General features: G+C 41.6%; 1 protein-coding gene across 1 annotated transcript in view; it reads right to left on the bottom strand.

Moving 5' to 3' along the window:
- Window positions 1–2,385: 2,385 nt before the first annotated feature.
- Window positions 2,386–25,286, bottom strand: part of ahrra (aryl-hydrocarbon receptor repressor a) — an 85,151-nt gene continuing 62,250 nt past the window's right edge. Inside the window, exons 4-9 of the mRNA XM_030078867.1 lie at window positions 23,376–23,494; window positions 15,698–15,787; window positions 11,255–11,399; window positions 10,664–10,797; window positions 9,234–9,445; window positions 2,386–5,391 (exon numbers count right to left, since the gene is read on the bottom strand). Of these exons, the coding sequence (XP_029934727.1) occupies window positions 4,236–5,391; window positions 9,234–9,445; window positions 10,664–10,797; window positions 11,255–11,399; window positions 15,698–15,787; window positions 23,376–23,494 (1,856 nt within the window). The 3' untranslated portion in view covers window positions 2,386–4,235. The remainder of the gene's footprint in view (window positions 5,392–9,233; window positions 9,446–10,663; window positions 10,798–11,254; window positions 11,400–15,697; window positions 15,788–23,375; window positions 23,495–25,286) is intronic.

Here is a 25,286-nt window from a genome sequence, read left to right as displayed (position 1 = left end):
GCTGAAATCTCCTCAGTAGTTGCTCTGTGCTCCTCTGAGCTGCTAATCCATGATGCTGTATTTCTATCTCTTCATTCACTTCCACGGTGCTCCCAAAAAATGACATGACATGACAATGCCAATATATAAACATTTTTTTTTTTTTGTGGGGAAATTAAACAGTGCTTTACTTGTTATTTTCCTGTATGAATTGGAAAGTAGATGCGACAAGTATCATCTGCCAGAAACTTCCACATAGTAACCTTACACCAGGAAGAACCAATCTGATAGAACTGTCACAAATAATTGTAGCTAATGACATGAAAAAAAAATGGGTACTGGGACTAGCTGTTTTTTTATATTGACATAATTTGCTTTTCCTGTTTGTTTCTATGCCAAAAATGTTAATTTGAATAGAGTGAATGGAGAGATTCAAGTAAAGTATTATGAATTAGTAGCCACGTTTGAACACAGAGCAGCTAATGACAATATTTTAATATTTCACAGTTTGTACAGTTATACTTTAAGGTTTTGCTTTAGAGTAGATTTGTTTCCAAATGTTGTTTACTGTAACACAGTAACTGTCCTGCCCAGTTTCTACTCCAAAACTCTGAGTTGTAGCTTGAAGAGTTAGCTCAGTTAAACTGGACAAACTGTTGGTTATGGTTTGTTAGTTAGCTAATTAGAACACAGGCTAATGAAACAGAGCAACTGATGCAGCCACTAGCCTCAACTAACGCTTAGAAAGAATCATTCTAGTTCCTGGTGTCCTATGTTCCCAAGGTCCTATGTTTCCCAGAATTTTATGTCACATAATGGGAACATAAAAAAGGGTCCTGTGCTCCCAAGGTCCTATGTGGATTAAAATTAAAGTTAATTAAAGGGTTAATGTTAATGAGCGTTAACAGAATATTGAACTGGGGAAAAATAGGACCTTGGGAACATAGATCCTTAGGAATTTAGGACCTTGGGAACATGGGCCCGTAGGAACTTAGGAACCTGGGAACATAGGTCTTCACAAACTTGGAACCCTGGGAACATAGGTCCTGGGGGACTTAGGACCCTGGGAACATAAGTCCTGGGGGACTTAGGACCCTGGGAATATAGGACCATAGGAACTTAGGATCCTGGGAACATAGGACCATAGGAACTTAGGATCCTGGAACATACGTAGATGCGCTCCTGTTTGTAGTACGTACATTGTATCATGTGCTAATCAGATGCTAATAATAAGAGAGCAATGGCTGGCTGAACAGATACTATGGTTGACAAGCTGTCATCTTAACACAAAATTAAAAAGTTCTCAGTAAAAAGCTGCTGGTTCTCATTCTAGTCAGTTTTCAGCTGAATGCAATTAACTAGCCGCTGTGACAGAAAACCAGCAGCACTCTGAGGTCCAGGATTAAAGGAGCGCTGCTGTTAGATGATGCAAGCTGTTTCTCTGTGTTCTTGCTCCTCTCTTGCCCTCTCGCTCCCTCCCCTCCTGTCTCTGGATGGCGACAGTCCCCAGGCTCTAACCCCTGCCCCAGCCTGTGGTAAGAGATGGGTGTTAAGTTTCCCTGATCGTGTGAAGGAGCTGTCATGCCGACTTTACAGCACATTAATCATACAAGCGATGTGGCTAGAGATATTCAGTATCCTGTTCTGTTGAGTATTCATTATTAATATAGACACAAATCATAAGGATGAAACCACATTTGGTATGTTTTAAAAATTCAAAGGTGACTAGAGACAGCAGTTTTCTACTGAACAATAGAAACTGGCTGCTGTTCATAGTGGAAGCAGTTCTGGGGTGCAGGTGGCATATAAGGCTAGCAAAGTGATCAGATATTGAGGTCATCACTTGTTAATGAATTATAAAATTTTTCCTATGACCTTGACCTTTTGGTTTATGTGCATTTGCAAGTGTGCATGATTTCGTCAAATATTTTTAGCTCTAACTCTGCATTCATTTGATTCTCTGATTCTGGTGTGTCTTTCCTTCACATTCCTGCACATTACTGATAACTGAAAATGAAAAAATGAGCATTACAATCAAGGTAAATAACATAATCTGATTGCTTTCACTCACCTTTGTATTGCTTTACTTATAAAATAACTAGAAAGGAAATTTAATTCCAATTTCATTCCAACTGTAATAATGATATCTGTGTAATATTGTGTAAATTCAAGTTTTTTTTCTGAGGAATCCAAATAGAAATTATATATTTTTTTATTTGCATCAGTAATTTGATTTTTTTTTTTTTTTTTTTTTTTTTTACAATAACTGACATATTACAGCAACCACCCTTCGTAATACTATTACTGAAATAGCATGTCATATGCTACTCGCCAACCCAGCTGGCGGTAAAGTCCCGCCCAGTACCTTATAGCCAATGTCAAGAGAATGAAAACACTTGAACCACATTTTCCATATAAAGAACAGTCTTTTAATAGAGAAGTCCCATTTGCAAAAACACATAGAAACATTGGAAGACACTGCAGTCTGTACACTGTGTTCGCTACCTTGCAGCTACCTCCTCCGTGAGACAAGCCTGTTTTCGAGAGTCTTGTTAACATTTATCAAAAAGATACAGAAGAAAAAGCCTTATTTATTGTCCTTAGTGAGACAGCAAAGCCTTCAAAACTTTAATTTTTAAATATACACTTCTGCCTCTTACAATAAATACGAATCATCAAACATTTACTGAACAGAACACACAAAAAGAAAGATAAATTCAAAAAGGTGACACCACTTGCAGTTGTGCGTGTCGAGTCGACAACCTGTCTGGGTAGGCTGAACTTGAACTGAAGTACTCCCAATAGTGCAACTCAGAAACTACAACAGTAGCTTCACAGAAACTGAGACTTTGATATTGACTCATAATTTGGTGCTTTTAATTCAGTTGTGCAAAAAATACTGATTGTGAAGACTATAACTGATGATTTTTTTTTTTACTTTACAGACACAATACAAAATGTGTATATTCATTTCAATGGAAACATGACAATGCTGCAGTGAGATAGGCTATAATCAAGTTGAAATGCTGATCTTGCCATAAACGCTAATCCAAAGCTGTACAACATTAGTTTTGACATAAAATGACATAAATTAATATAATATTGTATGCTTGACAGGGGTTTCACGGTGGTGACTTCAAATGATGAAAGTTTGTGCGCATAACAAGAAAAACTCGAACCTCAAAAACAATGGACTGCCTTCTTTTCCTTCCATGAGAACTAGATGACCCTCCCCCCCAACACACAAGCTCCCTCACACACACACACACACACACACACACACACACTCACTCACTCAGGCACACATACATACACAAAACTGGTCTGAACAATCCTTCAGTTACTTGTAATATTCGGTTTAGCCAGCGGCATGCAAAACATCTCGTTTGGTAAATGGTCAACAAGTAAGGTCACCTCGGGTCTCATGCTGTCACGGATTGGTGCTACTGTAGCTTTTTACATGTTTAAATTGATGATAGTGCATAGACAATACAGCCACAAGTTATAGGTATCTGACCTCTCATTTAATTTGATATTCTAATTCAATCCTACAGGAAATCCTCTTGTCCTGCCTCCACAAGAAGGTCAGAAGTCACAGAATGCGCCACCCTGCTACCCTTATTTACATTGTTAAACTAAATTTCATGGCAATAGAGATTATGAACAAATCTTGTGGGTATATTTAAGTCATCAAGACTGGTTGCTCCTTATGTTGTTGCCATTGACTCCCAAATGTGCTTTTCCAAATCACCCATCTCTCCTGAATAAGCCCAGAAGGGCTAAAGTCGCCTCCTGTGTACAAAGTAAATAATAAAACAACAATCTTTTTACAGCGAAAAAAAAAACAAACTTGTTCAACCCCCCACAAAAGCCAGGTGTACACAACACAAAAGAACAAAACAAAACTGTGTGTCTAGACAAGACTCGCGTCATAGTCACTATATCCAAAAGTGCCTGGAAATGATAACTACAAAATTTACTCCTTAGAAACGAATGCAAATATCCCAAAAACTGGATCGAAATGATTGATTTTGATTGTCACAACGCTAGTCTGTCAACCTGAGCCTTGTTTGTGACCTCTTCATCAAATCGAAGAAGTAATTTAAACGCTAATATTGTGGGAGTCCTTATAATCAAAGACAGTTCATGGTAGTCTGAAACTGATAAAAGTATCATGTACTACAATGTACATACTCAGATTGTGGGAGGGAGTAAGTACTTATGTGAAGTTTTACAGGGATGCATTGGCCAGTCTTTTATTGCATATATATGTAGGGGTTGGATTTGTGGTGCCCTGTGCTCATCACACATGGCATAACGTTCCTCGGACCGACCATCATGGACTGACCCATGTCATGACCACTTTCTGACCACGGGGGAGAGTCCATGGGCTCCCGCTTGATTGAATGGATAAGCCCATGACCTTTGAACTCATAACTGCCATGCTTGTTATAGTCCTGGGGCATGTAGGCCTTGTGGGGGTCCAGTGTAGCGCCTGGATAGAGGTGCGAGTCCATGAGGTTGATGGATTGACTGCTGCACAGAGGGTCTGAGTGAGCAAGTCTCTGAGGACTAAACTGGTTGTCGTTGTTGCTATTGCCCATGTCTTTGTCGCACTTCAACAAACGTCCAGCAGCGTTCCCGCTGTTGTTGATTGCATAGTTCTGATAGTGGCCGTTGTTGTATGGCGGGCTGATCCCTGCTTTCCCTCGCTGGCAAGGCGAGTATTGCTGATCATAGTAATCTCCCTCTGATTTGAGCTGGAGGCCGGTGCTTGGGTCGTATACCCCGTTTCCGAAACGGCGATCGATAGACTCTGGATCGCGACAAGCCCATGGTCGCCCGTAGGCATCGCAGCCGTTCTCTGAGTCCGAGTCGTGCTCCACCTTGATGGGCGGCATCTCAGGCATCAGATGGCCATCGTAGCATTCACCATAGCCGTTCTCGCTCTTGACCAGGTCCACGCAGTAGACGTCTGGATCTGTGGGACTCTGGAGGTTCCCGTAGAGCTTAGAGACAAACACCTCGCTGCCTCTGCTGCTGTGGCAGCTAGGGGAAAGGCGGTATGGCTTCCCATATTGCCCAGCTTTATTCAAACGGTTGGAAGGGATGTAACCAATGCCCTGACCTGCTCTGAGGGGTCCTGAGCTGGGGCGCAGAGGCCACCCTCCACCCAGGCCTGGGCTGAGGCCTTTGTGGGGAGCCATGGAAGTTTTGCAGTAGTTGAGGGGTTCCTCCTGGTTATAATAACCATCAGGGCGGTACTTGAGGTTGTCTTTGGAGAGGGGGGTCCAGGGGGTGTGGTGACCTCGCTGGCCACCACCAGGAGTGGGGCAGGATAGGAGGAGAGGGTCTCCAATGTCACCCATTCCTCCACTGAGAGAGTGCCGCCGGAGGTGCTCCCCTCGCTCACTGTGAGAGAGAGGGATGGCAAAGGAAAGTGGGGTGGGGAGGAGAGAAAGAAGAGAAGGAGCATTAGTCACAACACAAGAATCCAGCTATATAGATTCAAACATGCCGTCATAGCTCTTTAGGACATTAAGGACAAGGTATTCTCTTTAATATCATAGGTCCACCCAGCTGTCAGTGTGGGAAAGCCCACAAATTGCTGTTTTCTGTTTTACTTCTGATTGATGAATGAGTCAAAACACAAATATCTAGAGTTGGTTCACTTCAGTCCATGCAAACATCTTTCCAGAGGTGACTCATATTTCCCAGGAACCGTTCTCATCTAAAAATTGAGAACAGAGCCACAGCCAGAACCCACAGATCAGCTGGGTCTCTGCATAACTCAGGAATTACATAACATCAATTGGGAACTTTCTGTTGACTCATGCTAGTTCATTTACCTCTGAACGTCATGCACTATAAATGTCAGCTTATTGATGATCAATCGATGAGGGCTGTTTGGTGGATCAGACCTCATAACATTGCTGCCGCCAGTCAGCTGGCACTTTGAAGTTTCCACCGAGCTTACTGGATTGTCAATCATACACAGACGGCTAGGCAAGGTGGAAACTATTGACTGTAATAATACCAAGCAAGGCTCCAGACAGTGGGGGTCTTAAAGTAGTCAACAGTTTCCATTTGCCAAGTGTCTCTCAAGACTTCCCTAGCTGTGTTTCTAACCATCTGTCAAGTGAACGAAAACACAAAATTTCGCAACAAGTAAAATGAGTGAACAAATTCTGTCTTCACATGGTTTGAAGGGAATTAACTCATGCCCTGAATGTGAGAAAAATTGTCCAACAGAGAAATGTAATTTAAGAATTGGGTAGTGTTTGTTTGTGTTGTTTGAAGTCAGCTAATATTGGCTTTGTTTCATGTTGTCTGAAAATGAAAATAAAGAAATGTCTTTGGCAATATTCTAACACATCAACTCACGGCCATGACACCATTTGTCATTTGAGAGCAAGTTATACATGGAATCAACAGGTGCAACATGTCTCTGAGGTTGCAATGGACAAATATTTGAAAGACATTTGAGAAACTCCAGCTTGTCATGCCAAGCCTATGATATTACTTGACTGGTGAAAAAAAAATCCACTTCAATGAGCATAAAAACTCTATTCTTTTCTGTTTCCCTTCCTGTCCCTTTTCTGTTTATTTACATATAATTTAAATTAAAATACAGAGATTGTGATAGTATGGTCCTCTTAATCAATTCAGGTTAAGAGCTTTGGAGCCAGTATTGATTGGTTATACACTATATGCAGTCAGTCAAACTGTATCTTTCATATGAGAAGTGGATGACACTGAGGCAAATAACTGAAATTTAATGAAAGGCCCATATTGGCTTGATAGATCAGCAAATCGACTCATAAGTCCAACCCTAACCCAAGCCCCGGACACAGCTTCAGTAAGTATTTTCAACTTTTTTTTTTTTTTCAAGCATATAGCCAGTTCCCAGGGAAACGAAAAATGACTAACTCTTACTAATGTGTTCAGTGTGCCCTGCGTATCACTCCACCTCTCCTTAGCCCCTCTCTGCACTCTCAGCTAGACCATAAAACAATGTAATGAGGAGAAGAGAGAATAAAAGATAGCAGATATGGCTTTGGAGTGCTATCAAAGCTCTAGAGGTAAGTATTTTCCGTGGCTATATCTTTGCTCAAATTACTTAAAACAATCCTGTCCTATTACGGTATCTTTGTGTCAAAGGCCTTCATGATGTAAAATCATGTGCTGCACAGGTGGAGACGCACCGGCAAGGCAATGGCATCATCTGTGTAGATCCTGACTGTACATTCGCAGAGCATGCATTCACCCAAATAGTTGATAAGCACACATGGAAGCAATTTAATCTTCTCTCTCCAGCAGACTTAAAAAAAATACACATTGCATTATATCAAGCCATATTAATATTAGCTAGTGCTCATTCTAGGAGTGTTGGTAGAGGGAATGAGTCCTAACTCTTGGATACCTCATGGCCTCCTTATCCAAACTGCCCACCTGCTGTCCAGTTGTAAGTCATTTGTATTTTACAGAGCAAACTAACATTATCCATGGCAACTTGCAGGACAACAAAGTTTTGGAGTAGAAGTAAACACAAGAGGTAGTGGAAAGGCTCTACTGGCTGACTGAGTGCAGCTCAACTCTTGGCTTCTGCACCTCCCAAACTTGATAATGATGCATAAAGCAACGAGAACCTTTTCCAAGCTGAGATGTGTATCTGCTGCTAATTGGCCACAGAGACGCCGTCCAGCACTTGTTTGGTTTGGTGTCAGACGTTTGCAAGAGCTCGCTGGGGTGAGGGAGGCTTGTGTTCATGCATCGATGTGCAAGTGTGTTTGTGTAGCTACTGCTGGGTGAAAAACTGGTATCTCCAAAAAAAAAAAAAAAAAAAAAAATCAGCTCAAAAATGTATTAAAAAGTCTAATTTTTTTCATTGATGTATTTTCATTGCACTGTTTAATACACCAGTGCTGTTCTGAATGACTTTCATAGGTCCTTAGTTTGGTACATAAATACATTTGTTTATACATTAACTATGCATCTAATAATGAACTAACAAATGCTGTCCTCCATGAATGATGCAGGCACCTAGCAACAAATTCCACCCGGTATCACTACGCAACAACTCGCCTCAGTGCTGTACGTTTAATTACACACCTAGCTGGGTGAAGCTGTTACGCAGTGATACTGAAACAAAGTAGTTCCACCGGTTAGAAAGCAATAGGCAATGATAATGATAATGATAATGTTGATAATGAGTCCAAAACAAATCTGTGCTATTGTGCATCCCTCAAAACATTCTGTAGTAGCAAATACTATAATATGAGTAAGAACCCAAACTATCATTTAGTGGCTAAATCAGGCCCATCAATGGAATATTTTTTTAATACGAGTACCAAAATGCATCATCTCTTTGAGTTTTGTCAGTCAGAGCAGAGCAGATTATATTTGAGTTAAAAAAAAAAAAAAAAAACATTTGACCTTTACATGTAGTGTTCACATTTGGCCACTCTGTGTTTTTTTTTTTTTTTTTTTAAATGCTAAAATGCAGTACAAAGATGCATCATCCCTCCAAGTTTGATAAAATCTGACACTGCTCTCTGAGATATCACTTTAACTTATATCAACCCCCTCAACATTTCCCCTAAATTCATGTTCCTAAATCCAATAATCACATTACACTTACTAATCAAACTATTCTGTCATTACATGCATCATGTAAGTTCTTCAATTATCTGCATGACTGATAGATAGAAAAAAATCATCAAACGTGACTTTCATGTAGTCTTGTGCCACAAATGCCTGACCTCTCGTGACTATGGCTAGAGTTTGTGGCAGAGACAGGACAAAAATGGCAGAGCAGTCTACAATGTTTAAGGGTTGGAGAAATGCACATTACTTTCAATTTGTTGGAGACAGGAGACAGTGAAGTGCAAACTGTGTTGAGGCCAGAAACAACGATCCACTGCTGTGAGCACAACATCAAATCTCTCCAAGCACCCGCAAAGTCAACATGCTAACACAAAGCTACAGCACAGATGAATGTCATATGTGAGGTTTAATGTTAGATTGTTAACTGGTGAATAAGCAACAGTGCATCTTAGGCAATGTTGCAGAGTAATGCATAAGTAATGTCAATGAGTAGTGTAACAAATTACTTTCCACAGGGGTAAATAGGAAAATTAATGCATTACTTCTTTTAAAAAGTAATGACTAATGTGTAATACATCATTTTTATGGAGTAAGGACCCTAACACTGCTCACTGCATGCTGCTGTATGAGGTTTCTTTTCCTCTTACCCGTGCTCCAGTGCAGAGATGAGTCCTCCTCCTCCTCCTCCCTTGCTCTTTCCCCTCATCAACATGGTCTTCATCTTCATCTCAGTGATGGATGGCAGTAGGAGAGGTACGGCTACACAGAAAAGAGCCAGCTGCGGAGGCAGCAGAGCTCCGGAGGCCGACTTCTTTTTCTGCCCGTGGAGAAACTTCAGCCGGCCCTGGAACTGCATAGTCTGGAAACAGAAAAGATAACTGATTGACAGACTTGACTCGATTAACTCACGGTTTCAAGGATCAGACAAAGGCTTAAAACAAGTCATCCGATTTTAACGCCTTAGAACGTATTAAGATGTTTTGTTTTTTCACTAAGCAATGATAAGTTTCTCTCTTAGATTCATGCAGAATCAGGTTAGAAATGCTTTTGTTTCCATTTCATCATCCACACTAAACACAGTTGGACTTTATGCTGCTTAAAATTTAATTTCCTGTTGTCCTTTTCTTATATTGGCCATTTACAGTTTCAGGACTTTCATTAGCTATGTTCAACCTGAAACAGACTGGGTTTATTTCATCTTGGTTTCTTTATTTTGGTTTTAAATTCAATTCCAGGTAGCTTTTATAAGGTTTTTAAAATGTGCTAAATGCTTTCTGAAAACTGCAGATACAGTGTACCCTCATTTGATAATTCTGGCAAACCAATATATTTGATTTACTACTCCACACCAGGGACTATATTGCACACATTATTCTTTGAAAAAAACTATCAGAGATAACACAATAAAGCAAACAGTCCTATTATTAACAGATAATCAAGATGCTGTGGCCTTCTGGCTGAGCACAGGATGAGGATTATGTGCTAAAACAATATTTGTGTCTTCATAGCAGCTGACTGGAGTTGATTGATGAGGGAAAACATCTCATGTATTAGCAACCATTACTCACCACATAGCTGCAAGAGCTTCCAGCACATATAGTAAACAATGTCAGAAAAATTGCTATCTGTTGTCCTGCCAGCGCAAGTGCAGCCAGAGCGGACTTTGTGAGCGATGAACTCTCCTGACCCTGATAAAACGCGCCAAACGCAGTATTCTTGGTTCTCTATCATCAGACCTCATGGCTTTCCTTTGCTGCTGTCCAAACCAATCTGGTCACAGCCATGAGGGGTGAACCAGGCTGCTGCACTGCTGCTGTGTCCAAGCACCAAATCTCCTCATAATGCCTCGCAATACAGACTATAAATAACTAGACACAGTGCAATTATAAACTACATTTTGTTGCGCCAAATGGGAGATATTACTTTTTATGGGTCTCGGGTTTTCTCTCAGACAGAGGGCAAGTTTTATTTCAATCTCTAATTTCAATAGTTATTCAACCTTTTTTTTTCAGCATTAAAACTTTGAAAATGAAGCCGCAAGCTTAGCTTAGCTGGATGTTTGGGTTGGACCACTTACCAAGAATCCAGAGGTGCTGTCCAACAGGCAGCGGACCCTGGCTATGAAACATCTGTTAAGGAAGGAGGAAAGCTCAGGAGGAATCCCCCCCGCCTCCGGAGAATGGAACAGGCTGCTCACAACATAGTCCTCACCTGGCAGGTAGAGAAAGAGAGAGATGAAGGAGAACAAAATAAAGAAGAGGTGTTATTTGTGGAACAATTTTCAAAAGCAAAGATGCAATATGCTTTACAGTTAGGAGAGTAAAAAGTTACAAAACAAAACAATATCACTCTGACCAAACAAGTCCTCCAGAATTTAGAGATTGATGAGATTTCAGCAATAACTTTTTCCCCAAAGCATACTCTGTATAGATTTTATTTTTAAGAAGTGATTTTGACAAAATATTCTGATTTTGCTGTCCCGATTTCAGATTAGGCAGATTATTCCAAAGCCACCACACTCTTGCAGGCCAAGCGTGATCAACTTTTGATTTGAGATAACTAAAAGAGTCCTGCCTGATGAGCTCAGGCCGCACTTCTTCATTAACATGTTGATGAGGTAGGACAGCCACAGTTCAAAAGCAATCAGCAAGTCAGCAGAACTACCCACCAGTCCCTGGAGCTAGCTGGCTCTCCTGGTGCTGCGATGGCGCCTGGTGCTGCGGAGGACACATGGCCCAGTGGAGCTGGCGTCTGAACTCCTGGCGGTCGTCGATGTGGATGTAGTCAAACACATTCTGGTGCATCACATCCGTCTGCCAGGGGAAAGCAAACAGGCATTCAAAAGGCACCGGTTAGTTTAGTACACTTGAATTTGATTGGAAATTTCAGGTATGAACACGTAAGAATAGCTGTTGAAATAGTGATCAAGATGGACTATCAAGAGCATCCTGTCCGCATTTCCTGTCTTACTCCAATGTAGACGATCCCTCTCAAGTAAAACAAAACTTATGACAATAATCTAAAAAAAGAATAAACGGGAGATGATTTTGAGTAAAGTCCATCCATGATATTTTTCTGATCAGCGTCAAGCAATAAATGAAAACATCGGCTTTCATGTTTTCACATTGCACTGTAAGTGACTACAGACACAGGGTTTGATCAGGATTGCGTGTTCGCAGCCACATCAGCAGTGTGAATTTGGACGAGTGTGTGATGCTGCTCAGTGCCATCGGTGCAGCTGGTAGCTTTTGTGTGGAGGGCTTTTCTCTCCTGCCACTGCTCCTCACACAGACACACACACACACACACACACACTGCCTCAGGATGCACAAAAAGCAGGTGAACTGTCCACACAAACAAGGAACATACCCACATGGTCCGTGACAGTCCCTAAAACATACACATGCACACTTATATACAGATATGACTGCAGATATCTACACACACACACACACCGGGAACAATTTACAGACCCAATACAGTAAAAGTCCTAGGGCAGCTGCAGGGCTAGTGAGGGCAGCTGTGTTTGTCAAACATCGCGTGACATCAACTCCCGAAGAGAAGTCCAGCCCTACTTACCCTCCCCAACCACACACACACACACACACACACGCACACACGCACACACACACACACACGCACGCACACAGTGAGTCGGGTTCCAGCCCACTCTCGTCATGCCTCTCTCTCTTTTCCAGCAATAGCTTTGCTTTCTGTCATTCCATGACAGATTCCTCACTAAAATGTTCAACCTTCTCCTCTTCCCTCTCTCCCTCCTCCCTCCTCTCCCTCCATAATTTCCACACTGGAGGCACGCGAGGTTTTTTGATCGGCTGCCTCTGAAAACACAATCCGTTCCCACCGTCCTCGGCGTGCGCTTCGCCCTGTGGTTTGGTTCCCTACCGGCAGTCGGGCAGACAGACGGATCGGGTGACTATTGTTTATGTTTCTCGTAAAAAACAGAGAGGAAAGGAAGAGAAAAAAGGAGAATAAGTGATATTTTCAGTGACCTTCAAAGGGGTAACTGCCACAGCAACAAATGGGATCAAAGGCCAATTGGGAGTTTTCTACTTGACTCCAGAGCTTTCTTGTGGTGCTACTTAGTAAAGCCCTCTTATTTTAGTTTTGCTCTGTGGCATATTAGGGAAAAAAAGTGTGTTTCTCGCTAAGATTGTGGGCACAAAATGATGTGACATGTTGTCAAGGTCTTAAAGCAGAATATGTGACTTAAAAAGAAACACCAGGTCTCCTGAAAAAAGCAACCATTTGGGAAAGGATGGGAGATACGTCGGTGACAGCTTCATTAACATAAAGGATTGATCATCTGCAAAAGCTCAAAAAAAGATTTTCAGTTTCTTTGAAGCACTCCTCACGACAAATCTACGCACGTGACAAAGTCAAATTCCTCATACGATACAGCTTCAGTGTTCCTGGTAGTTTGGCTATAAATTCTCAGTCAGTTAAATCTGATTAGAGAGAACAACATCATTTGAATTTACAAGCTGATAATGGTGGGGCTAGGGAGGCAGCGATTTTTAAACAACAGAGATCACACCCTAACCTCAACGCACAAAACGGTTTGGCTGATTTGCATGCTGGGATGCTTTGGTTCAGTTCTTGGCAGCACACGGTTTTGACTATCTGTCTAAATGCCCTGCAGCCAGATAAACACTGCTATACCTGCTCCCTTTTGCTCAAGCTAGAAACATTTTTGAATAAAACTTTGTGCCTTCGTCAAACGGGACTGGCACGACTGGCGTGACAAATGGCTCAGTCTCACGCCGCAACAGTTGAAAAGTGGCCTCTAGATTGTTCTTTTTTAAAATAAGTGTTCCCTCTGATCTCGGAGGAAATGTCTAATGCACTGTTGCTGCCATGTATAAGGCAGCCACTGTGGTTGTACGGGTATTAGATGGTGCATTAGGCAGCATGACACATGGCCAAGGCTACTGACACAAGAATAACAACTTGCTCAGTGCTAATCACTTCTTGAAAGACTTCTCTTTTGTCTTGTGAATGTGTTTCGGCTGCAGCTACATTCTGTGGAAGCTGATTTATTCACTTCAACCGAGCTGCTGGAACCGAACCTAGCCACATTTTATTTTTTTGCAGCATTTCCAAAAATGTGCTTATTTGCCTGACAATTGAATGGAAAAATCGCTTTTGGTGTAATAAACTTTTTATATTAAGCAAAGTGCTTCACAATTTTAAGCTTCTTTGTCTGCCTTTTCACGGTTAAAATCCCTCCTTTGCCCTCATGTCTGTGCACACACACACACACATGTACACACACAAACAGACAAACACACATAAAAACTGACACACAGCAGACTATGGCAGCATCTTTCAGACCACTTTGGTTTTCATGTCGATTTCATGGCGTTGTGTTACTGCCCCTGACTGCTTGTAAGCCAAGTGGGAGCGCCGTAGCAGAAGAATCTCTACTCCAAAGTGTCAGTCTGTTGTGTGTGTGTGTGTGTGTGTGTGTGTGTGTGTGTGTGTGTGTACAGACGTGAGGGCAAAGGAGGGATTTTAACAGTGAAAAGCACTTTATTCATGGTTTTGAAAGAGGGGGAAGAGTTAAGCGTAGCAGGACAGGCGGGCCCGTGTTGATATCATCCATAATTAATGACTGGCTGGTAGAGTCGGCGGAGATGGAGCTTAACTGTCGGCAATGTGTTAGTGCCCCCCACACACACACAGACACACACACACACACACACACACACACACACACACACACAGAGTCTATTCCAGGGTGAAACAGCGGTCTTGACCTTGCTGTGGCCCCTCTGTCTTGACTTCTTTGTAGATGGCGAGTTATCAGGCAGCCAGAAAGAGAGATTTTTTTTACTGGGTCTAGCTGGCTGTGGGCTAAAAATGGAAGGGAAATGTGAAGAGAGAGAAGAAGGGAGAAAGGGAGGAATGGAAAGGAATGGGGGGACGAAAAGCAGAAGGCATGGGCTGGGGGAGAGAAGTGAGGAAAGGTAAACTGGCTGAGTAATGGAGAGCGCTGCCTGCGCTGACCCTCCTGACTCAGGGGGGGTTGACCCTACGTATCCAAATATTGCAAATATGTTGTTTATTTGACTGCATATGTAGGTACCACTCCACAATAAGACTGCCCTTATTAAGGAATTTGATTTTGAGTGCTTTATAATTAGGTTATTAAACACTTTAGAAATCATTACTAAATAATGCAGGCTCACTATTTGGCAAGAGCAAGTCACTGCTGCACTGCATCTATTGCACTGCATCCTGTAAAATCTCAGATCCTGCCAGTTGCTTAGTTTACTGGTACAACTTTACAATAAGACTAACCTTATGAGCCTGCATTGATGTCAGAAAAATGTGTTATAACTTGTTTGAAATTTTTATTAATGATTTATAAAGTGTTTGCAACCTAATTATAAACCATTCATAGATCCTTTATAAGGGTGGTCTTATTTGAAAGTGGTACCCAAATTTATTGTAACTGATCAAGATGATGAAGGCAAGTCTAGCAACAAAACAGTTTAAAAAAAAAAAAAAAAAAAGATTGACAGAGCTAAACAACAAGACCTGTGAACATCAGCTGTTCTTGTAGCTGCTGTTTCAGGAGCTCATTGATGTTAATTACAAGTGTTGGGACGGGACCTCGGGCAGCTGGGGGTGAGCTGCTGCCTCAAGGAGAAAGGTCGCATATTGTGGTTTTGATCAGGTTTCCATCCTCATTTGCCAAATAAAATTAAAATGAAACTCCAAAACTTTTCTGTAACTATAACCCTAATGTCTGTGACTGTATTTCAGCGGTGTAATGAGCAAAAGTAAACTTTACTGCAAGACAAATAAAATATGTCTCATTGTTACTGCCATGACTCTGGCCTCTGATTGGCTGGCTTCCAGCTTATTTCCAGGGGAAAAAAATCTTGACTGTTCTCCTTTCTCAAGTTCTAGTACCACTTGTCAAGATTACGATCATTATTAAACATTTCCATGACTTTTCCAAAACCTCAGGGATTTACCATAGCAACCCTGCATGTTTGAAAATGATACTGTCTGTGATTCTGTTGGGATTTGCTGAACAGACCATCCTTCATCTAAAATGTGAATGACAAGACGTTCAACCCACCTGATGGAAGCCAAGATAGTCCACAATAGTGGAGGAAGCGTAAAAGACCATCCCATCGCTGCTCACCACCAAGGCAAAGCCTGTCAGAGACTAGACACAAACAGAGAGACGCCGTCAGTGACTCAAAGTAGTTCAACAAACAAGAACACGTGTAACAGATATATTATTGACAAACACAAACAACCCCCATTTTAACTGCTACACTGTTCTAAAACTGACTGCAGATGCCGTCAGTAAACATATTGAACCTGCATCCGAGTGCAATCCTTTTGGAGGATCACATGGTTTACTCTCCAAACCATTTCTGTCATCACTGCAGGCGAAACACTGCCAAATTTCAAACTGCAGCCAGAACTTATTTTATAGCACAATGCCCAATTTCAAATGTACCATTATTTCCATTATTCTCAAAACAGCAAATAACAGTGGAGAGGGAACAAAAGATAAAATCACACAATGTTGAGGAAGAAATGAAAGACAGGTGGTTGTGGGACCAAGTTGGCAAAATAAAAGCTGTTGATTTGTGGTGCAAAATATTACAGTTGACTAGGACTTTTATTATATTTCCTGGTGGAATTTATATTCAGGATCATTTTTCCAGCAAATAACTTGGAGATGACATAAACACCCATACTCGCCCACAATCTCCCCGCGTTAAAAAAGAGATTTAATGGCTCAACTGCGGTATAAATTCAAAAGTTTGAAACTTTGATAATTTAGTCTATTTGACTAGAAGCATCCCCTCTTGATTCCTGATACCAAACATGCTGATTAAAAACAGAGGAATATAAATATATGGGAATGTACTCTCACTTCTTCTTTCTCACACACACACACACAAATCCACACCCACTGATGAGGCTAACAGAGCTTACAGTGACAATTATTCATTAAACAGGATTTGCACAACAAATACACAATCGGGTTTGTTCATATTCAGAGGGAAGGATGGACAGATGGAGTGGGAGAGGAAGGAGTGAGAAGGAGAGACAAGAAAGTACAGGAAGAGGTCTCCCAGTGTGTGCGCGCATGTGTGTGTGTGTGTGTGTGTGTGTGTGTGTCCATGCTTACTGCTGTGATAGCGTGACTACTGCAGTGCTACTTGACTTGCGTGACTGCTGCTGCCAGAGTCTGTCACCTCTAGTTTACTGCGAGACTATGCAGGTCTTCCCTGTTGTGTGTGTGTGTGTGTGTGTGTGTGTGTGTGTGAGTGTATGGATGTGTGTGTGTGCGTGTGTGTTTTATGTGGCGTGTACCCCTGTGGCTTCCAAATTCACACCCATATTCTCCCCCTAACCCCGCCCTCTCGCTCTGCCCCCCCTCCCCTGTCCTCACAGTGATCTCATGGGCTCGGCATGCAGTGTAATCCTGTGCTTACTGGACATGCTCCATGCTAATGGCCTAATGGACACTGATACCTGTCTGTGAATTAAACACTTGAGACAGGTCACTTCATTCACATGCTGGCCATTCTTCATTCACATCATAATCAAGGGCTGGGAAACCTGCCCTCGGGGTGTAAGGATGAACCAGAGGAAAATTCAATTTGGTCTTTCAACAAATACATTTATCTATATAAAGCTATCCATCTATCTATATATGCACACACACACGTATATATATATATATATATATATATATATATATATATATATATATATATGTGTGTGTGTGTGTGTGTGTGTGTGTGTGTGTGTGTGTGTATGTGTATACATTTATATACATATATATATATATATATATATATACGTGTGTGTGTGTGTGTGTGTGTGTGTGTATTATATATAAAAAATTTAAAACAAATTATATTAAAAAATGTAAAAAAATATTAATCTTCAGTGAGCAAGCCAAAAGAAAAGCCTCAGCTGCTGTATTGGAACATCTGTGAGGTTAGCCAGGTTCGATGGTTAGTTAACGTGACTTCACGTTAGCTTTGTATCTATATCTACAGGCTATACGTTTCAAGCTAAACTTGCGGTTTTAAGTAATTCATGTCACCTATCATGCTAGCATTATACAGTATTAGCTAAAATTTAATTGATCTGGAATTCTACATTAATGATTAGTTGCCAACTTTATTCTTATCACACAAAAAAATTTGAATCATTTGCCAAAAAATCTCAATGTGGAGCTGCTTAGGGTGGATACATGGTTCAGGTGCAATTATCCTTAAATGTAAACCAGACAAACATCACTGTTTTCCGTTCCCATAGAAATGGAAAGTGGAAAGAAATTTCTGGGGGTTCATATCGATGAATTTTGAAACTTTGAGTTGGTGTTCCCTGAATGGCTTGGGACACTATTTACTTTGTTCTGAAATCCATTTTAACTGTACTGTTATCTCCACTTGCCATAAATATCTATTTATTCTCTCTTAACTCTTTACTCAACGGTTTGACTGAGGATATAGACATTTTTCGACCATTTAATAGCAGTTTTTATGGTTTTAGATTAGTCTGAGGTGTTTTGTAGGTTACTGTAACATACATGCACATTTTCAAATCTATATCTATAAAATGTATATTTTAAAAGCTATCTGTTTAGTGTCTGGGACCTTATTTTCAGCCTTAATTTCACTTAACAGGGTGTCTCATTCTCACATGTCTCGATTAGCCTATGTCTTATATGATTGCTTTTGCACTTTAATTGGTTTGGGAATTGAACTTGAACTTTGTCTGCAATGCCGCAGAAAGGCTGTGCAACACATTATATTACTAACGCTGAAAATAAAGCCTTACAATTCATAGCAATTCAACTGAGCTGGTCTGGCTGCAAAAACAACATTGACAACATTAAAGTGGTGAGCTGCTGACATTAGTGGGTAGCCTATGGATGTTCCCTTGTTTAGTCTTTGATTTAGAGCCTCACCAGCTCTGCTCCTCTCTCTGCAACACCACAGGATAATTATGACATGTATTTCTAGCTATGTTTTAAAAATGTGTCAACTTTCTTTCCATCTGTTTCCCACCCCAATAATGACTTAAATATGGCTGCCAATTCCTAATGCTGTGCCAGTGAGAGAGCTACTGGAAGAGGGTGATAATAAATGGCACCACAAATTACACCACTTGAACGTGTTAATTGGAAATATATGGAAAACGCAAGCATTACGTTCAGAGTGGATGGTATGCGGAATCCACAGCAGTGGAGCAAAGTAGGGACGAAGAAAATGAATGGAAAAATATGTATGATATGAAAATATATGAGACTATGAAAACATATGGCGGGTGGAGGGTGCAGAGGGAGAATCAGAGAGACAGAGGGAGCTGGGACGTTCAGGCGGCAGCCACCGGCTTCTTCATGGCGTAGAGGCTGACAGTGTTTGACAAATTTAACTGGCACATATTTCTGCAGTTGAGGGGGGCACTGTGACCCTGCACACACACACACACACACACACACACACACACAGCCTCCTCCTACTTGCCTAGTGTTAGCATGCACCCATGAGCGAAAACACATCAGGCTGCACACTGCACTGACGTAAGGAACAGAAACCTCCTGGGAATGCATTTCTAGCTTTCAAATTCTCTCCATTAGTAGTGATTTGGACCTGAATTTGGACCTGACTTTCCATTAATTAAACCCGGTTTGCACACTGAAGATAACCTTTAAGGCAAGTCTGCTTTTTTATCAGGGAAATATTTACTATCAAGAGCATCGCAGTTACGCTGAGGGCCACTTCATGTCCTCTGGTCCGCTCTGAGGCTTTTGAAACAGAGCTGGGGTGATTTGGGATCAATATACTTCACTATAGTTTCCAGTGTATTAGTGTTGAAAGTAATAGAATTGGTCACTTGGGGCTGTGCAAACATCTGGTAACAGTATGTCAGGTCTAAATCTAATATATTTATGCTGAAAACAGTATATTGTGTCCAATTCCAATGTGTCGGTGTTGAAAATATGAAAATGTCTGGTTTTTAGACCAAGAATTTGACTTTCTGGGATCTTTGCTGTATTGAAACCATCTGTTTGAGGTGGGACGGGGTGTTGAAGCTGTGAAGCGTTTTGGTGTACAATGTAATCCAAAGCTGTCATATTGCTTGTCCTATTCAAGTGCATCCCCGTTCATGCTACATACTGAAAACATCCTGTCCTGTTCCAGAGCTCATCGTGATTGAACACTGAAAATTTGAGGGCTCTAGCACCTACCCTACGTATGTCCAAAAGTCTTGTAATGACTGAGTTATTCTACATTTGGTCAGAGCCTTGTCCATAAAAAAGCATATGAAAATGACTTGCATTTACGGGAATGAGATGTTGCCTTTATGGGGTCGTGAAAGGACATAAAAAGGCCAAAATTAACATGCTGGGTTCATTTGGATTTATTCAGCCAGCTCACCTTTCTTCATTTCTCTTTCCCAGCTTTTGAAATGCCAGGATAAATTTTAAATTCTGGACCCCCTCTTTTTATTAAAATTTGGCATTTTTCTACCTCTGGAACAAACAGGCCTTGGACTTGGATCCTGAAACAGCATCTGCAGGTCAAAATTAGTGAATTTTATAGACTGGTTAATTTTTATTGGCTTTCCACAATCCATAGTGGAGAACAAATTCCGTGCCATTGGGTTTGATAAAAATAAAAAAGAAAAAATGTTCCACAATAATCCAGAAACCATTAAAGGAGGACTGGATGCTCCATTCCCAGTGACACAAATCACAGTATAAAAGAAACGCTCTCCTTTGACTTTCCTTGAAATACTAACGGCTTATGTCCATTTTAAATCAACCACAAATATGTAAACAATCCTTCTAAAAAAATAAAGTGTGCCCCATTTGAATCAAAAGAAAGCAAGAAAGAGAACTTCAGCTTCCTGCATGGAGGCTGAGCAGGTCTACATGCTGTTTCTGTGTGTTTTGTTCATACAGATTTCTCTCAGTTCCTCGCATGCTGAAGTGTTTAGGTAATGGAAACAGGCACCTGCTGCTGGCCCGGTCCACCACATATCTGCAGCGACGACGCCCCCGGCTCCCATAACCGCCCCTGGGAGGTTAAAAGCTTTGACTTACAAATCTTAAGGGGCGCTTTGCACGCAGAGCCCAAAATAAAATATATGTTCACTAGATTTGGAAAGCATGGACAAGGGCGGTGGGGGAGAGCGGAAGGCCATCCTCTTCTCATTGTTTCGACAGGGTTTCTTTGGTTTTTCCTGCCGCCTCAATGCCAGAGAGGCAGAGATGAAAGCGGCGATGATGAGGTCACGGCAAACTGGGAGACCTCCTGCCACCAGGAACTCACCCACATCCTTCACACACACACACACACACACACACACACTAGGACTGCATTCATATGGATGTGGGAAGCTGAAGCCGATATTTTTTTGGATTGAATCTGGATATGATATGCTGACAGCCTTTAGCTTTTCCCATTTTCGTCCTCTCTGTCAATTTTATTAAAATTAATGAATAAAAAAAAAATGATAAAAATAAAAATACATAAATAATAATTAAATTAAAAAGTAAACAAATAAATACAAAATAATTAAAAACAATAAATGAAATAAAAATTGAAAAAGTAAATGAAAAAATAAAATAAAACCATTTAAGTGCTGGATAACGCTAATGCTAATAAGGTATATTTATGTCCCTGCAGGGATATCTGATTTAAATGTCTAAACAGCATCAATTTATCAAATAAAATATAGAATATGTATGTAATTAAACAAATTAAAGCAGTCATATGCATCATATCAGTTAAATAAATTAATAGAGCTCACATATACACACTAGTGCTTGGAACCTTAAGTCAATTAACTGATTAGTCGATCAACACAAAGTGCATCAGTTATAGCTTTGATAATTAATTAACTGTTTTAAATTTATCAATTAAATATACCAAATAGTTGCTTCACAAAAGCTACTATAAAGTCTGCCTGCTTTTCTCAATTTTATATTGATCCGTCTGTGATGGGCATTTGTTATTATTTTAACATGTTGTAGACATAGTTATTAGTCGATTGATTAATAAAATAGCCAATAGCTCAAACAATAATGTTGTCAGTAATCAGTGGTTGCAGCCCACACACACACACAAACACACACACACACACACACACACAAACACACCACTCTCCTCTCTCTCCTGGGATCCCATCACCATAACAACTAATGCACAGTTTGCTGTGGGGCCCCGGTGCGGGTCGAGTCACGCAACGGGAGGCGACACATTGCCACGGTCAATCTAGCCCTTTGTTTACCAGCCCTATGAGACGACCTAACACATTAACAGAAGCATCAGTGGATCAGCTCTACTCCCTGTGTGTGTGTGTGTGTGTGTGTGTGTGTGTGTGTGTGTGTGTGTGCGCACACAGGCGATTGTTGGGTCATGAACAGTGTCATAATTTGTTCTATGACAGATAGCTATTAGGACATTGAGTGTGTAACAATGATCTGATGTCAAGGCCAATTCCCATGTAGCCAACACTGGGACACCACTTTGATTACAGAAACCTGCCGGCCCCGTCGCCCCCGACAACCACAACTTCTCCTTTCTAGGAGTATAGGAACCTAACGCCACCTTTTTTTTTTTTTTTTTAGCCCAAAATATTCAAAGTATATGTCATGTTTCCCAAAAAAAGGTCAAGTCCAACTGGGTGGGATTTGATGTCAAAGGACTGAGAAATGATTCGTCCCTTGTTGATTCTCAAGCCGTCATGTTGAAAGGAAGAGAGGAGAAGCCAAACCCGATGCTGCTTTCTCCTGAGCGACTTTTGGGTTCAGTGTCAAAACTTGATCATGAGCAGCGTCGCTACGCCCATACTTGTCCCGCAGCGCGAAAGTGAGTGTAACATGGTGAGATCATTGCAATGGATGATTGATCTGCGATTGAAATGTGATTTTGGTGTCTTCTCGACAAGAGCCGAGGCTGCTTGGTGACACGACATGCCCCAGGCCTGTTTACAGCTGATGAGAAACAGATTCCATATTTGCTCTCATTACCGCTGACACGCTCACTGTTTTTGTTCTCACTCTCTTCTGCTCACATCCACACATACACTTAAATACACACACACACACAAACACACAATTCATTGGTTCCCGAAGCCTTGGGCATCTATTGGCCCCCACCTCCACCATCAGCACCGACACTCCTGTCTCACCCTTCTGTCACGCACCACAGCTCCGTAAAAGCAGGTCAGGTCAAGGGGCAAAGGGCGCACACACACATACACACACACACACACACACACACACATGATGCCGTCTTCTCACAGACACACACACACACTTATGCACATGGTTGCCTGAGAGGCTGATGTACAGTGATGCGCAAAAGATGTCCACATTCAGAGTCAATCTGAATAAGTAAAAAATGTTTGACAATATGATGTTAAGGCAAAATAAAAACAAAACAAAAAAAAAAAATCACAATAACCTTTGGAAACTATTTTGCACTGATGTGAGAAAGATGTTTCTGATTAAAAAAACAAACAAACAAAGCAGATATCAGCTACAGATGACTGCACAGCTTTCATTTTATTGCTGTATTTGTACAGATTTTCAATTTTGGAGCAGGTTGTCGCACAAGTGTCTGTCCAGTGTCAGACACACACACACACACACACACACACACATGCATCCACAAGCACTAGAGGAATGATTGCACACATTGCTAGTGAACATGAATGGGGCTCCCATGCACAGAAAAATACTGAAAGAGACAACAGTGTCTTACTTCCAGAAGGAGGTTGCTTTCAGTGACGGTGGTGCCCAGCGGCAGGCTCTCTTTCCTGGGCTCGGGGTTAGACGATGCAGGGCTGATGATGTGCTTCCTGGAGGATTTGTCTTGGTTTGCTGGAAAAGAGAAGAAAGTTCAGATGAAGTTGCTGCCTCACACAGCTTATTGATAATTCACGTAATAACACCTTTGTCATAATAAAAGATACAAGGATGGTGAACAGATTGGATATGTGCTTATGTAGTGTTTTAAATACTTAAAACTATGACTTGACTACACTGTTGCTCACTTCTGTCCTGTGTTCCCAAGATCATAAACATAAAGTTAATATATTTGAGGGCCCGCAGCACAGACGAAAAGCAGCGTCGACATGGAAAAAGTTGACAGAACTAATAACAAGGCTAAGTCTGTTTTTCAAAGTATGTTCTGCGATCCTCCCACAACCCCAGCGGTATCTCAGCGAGAGAGCTGGACCGGCGCTCGGACAGACATGTGGCGGACACATTAACTATGTCAGGCGAGCGTCTCCTCCTGCACTGGACCTAATGCCAGGTATTAGCCCGTGTGGTGGGCCTGTCTGAGAAAAGAAAACAGTGTGGGATTTCTTGTCTTTACAGGATTCCTCTCACACGATAACGCCACATGCCGAGAGCTTTGCCTCAGATGGGGAGAGAGAAAGAGAGAGCACAACAGCATCTAGCGCCGGCATCTGGGACGTCTGATTTGGGCCGATTGTTGACTAGCATGAGAAAGTCAGAGTGGGTCAAACACGCAAGTCCTGTGTACTTGCTCTCAGGCTCACGCACATTGCAAAAATATCTGTTTTGACAAGTCAACTAATCTAGCATTTTTTCAATATTTTTTTTTTTTTTTTTTGAACAAGTCATGCAATCTGCCAGCAGGGTGAAATCATTTCACTTGTTTCCAATGCAAATCAACTTGCCTCGAGAATTATCCCTTAATCAAGTGTTTTATTGATACTAGTGGAGCGATCCGCCTCATTCGGCCTTGTGTCAAGATGCTGGCAGCCATTTGTCGACAAGTCAAACTGCGCAGGACGCAAGTTAAATCATGGGCCCTGACATTTTAAGAACAATACGATTTTAAGACAGCACATGAGATGAAATGACTTATTGAGTTGGACAATTACGCATCGCTGGCGTTTCACTCTCGCTGCTTTTTATCTCCCCGCATACAACACTAAATCAACAATAACCAAAATGCTCCCATATGGATTCCTGGGACAAAACCTTATCAAATGGGGATTCATATTTGGGGGGTTAGTGGCATGGAAACGTGGCCTGGATCACAATAAAGTAAAACATTATTACTTGAGCCCGCCTCCTCATCATGCTCCTGTTCTTCAGTGTCTAAAAGAACATAAACGCCTTCCAAAATAAAATAATAATAAAAAGAAAACGGGACACAAATAAACCTCCCTCTTCAACAACTGCTGCACATGCACCTTCTGTTTTCTTTCCCCACTTACAGGGCGGCCCACCCACCTGTTATACAGTGTTTGTACAGGCAATTAGCCCACACGACTGTGGCGTGCAGAGCTCTCGCATGTGCAACGCTCGGCCCGTGACGTACTGCGTTGCGTGTTGCGAGGCATGTTTGCGTGTTCCTGTCATGGCTGTGCTGTCAGGGGGCATGTGGCTCACTCCGAGAGATCAGCCCTTCACCCCCGTCACTCAAGTGCAGCAGGCGCAGATTAGTCACGCGAGATACACACACACGCGCGCGCACACACACACACATCACAGTCTCTGTACGAGAAACGATCTAAGTATGTATGTGTCTGTCTGTCTTCCAGGGCTTCATATTTTACCCCACCCCCCCTCTCAATAACCCGATTACTGCTCCCCCTTATTAACCTCCAACCATCCTCCACCCCCTCTTCGTCAG

The sequence above is a fragment of the Myripristis murdjan genome, chromosome 20, assembly GCF_902150065.1.
Source record: "Myripristis murdjan chromosome 20, fMyrMur1.1, whole genome shotgun sequence".
In the NCBI taxonomy this organism is placed as follows: Eukaryota; Metazoa; Chordata; class Actinopteri; order Holocentriformes; family Holocentridae; genus Myripristis; species Myripristis murdjan.
This window is presented reverse-complemented; position numbering and strand designations above follow the sequence as displayed.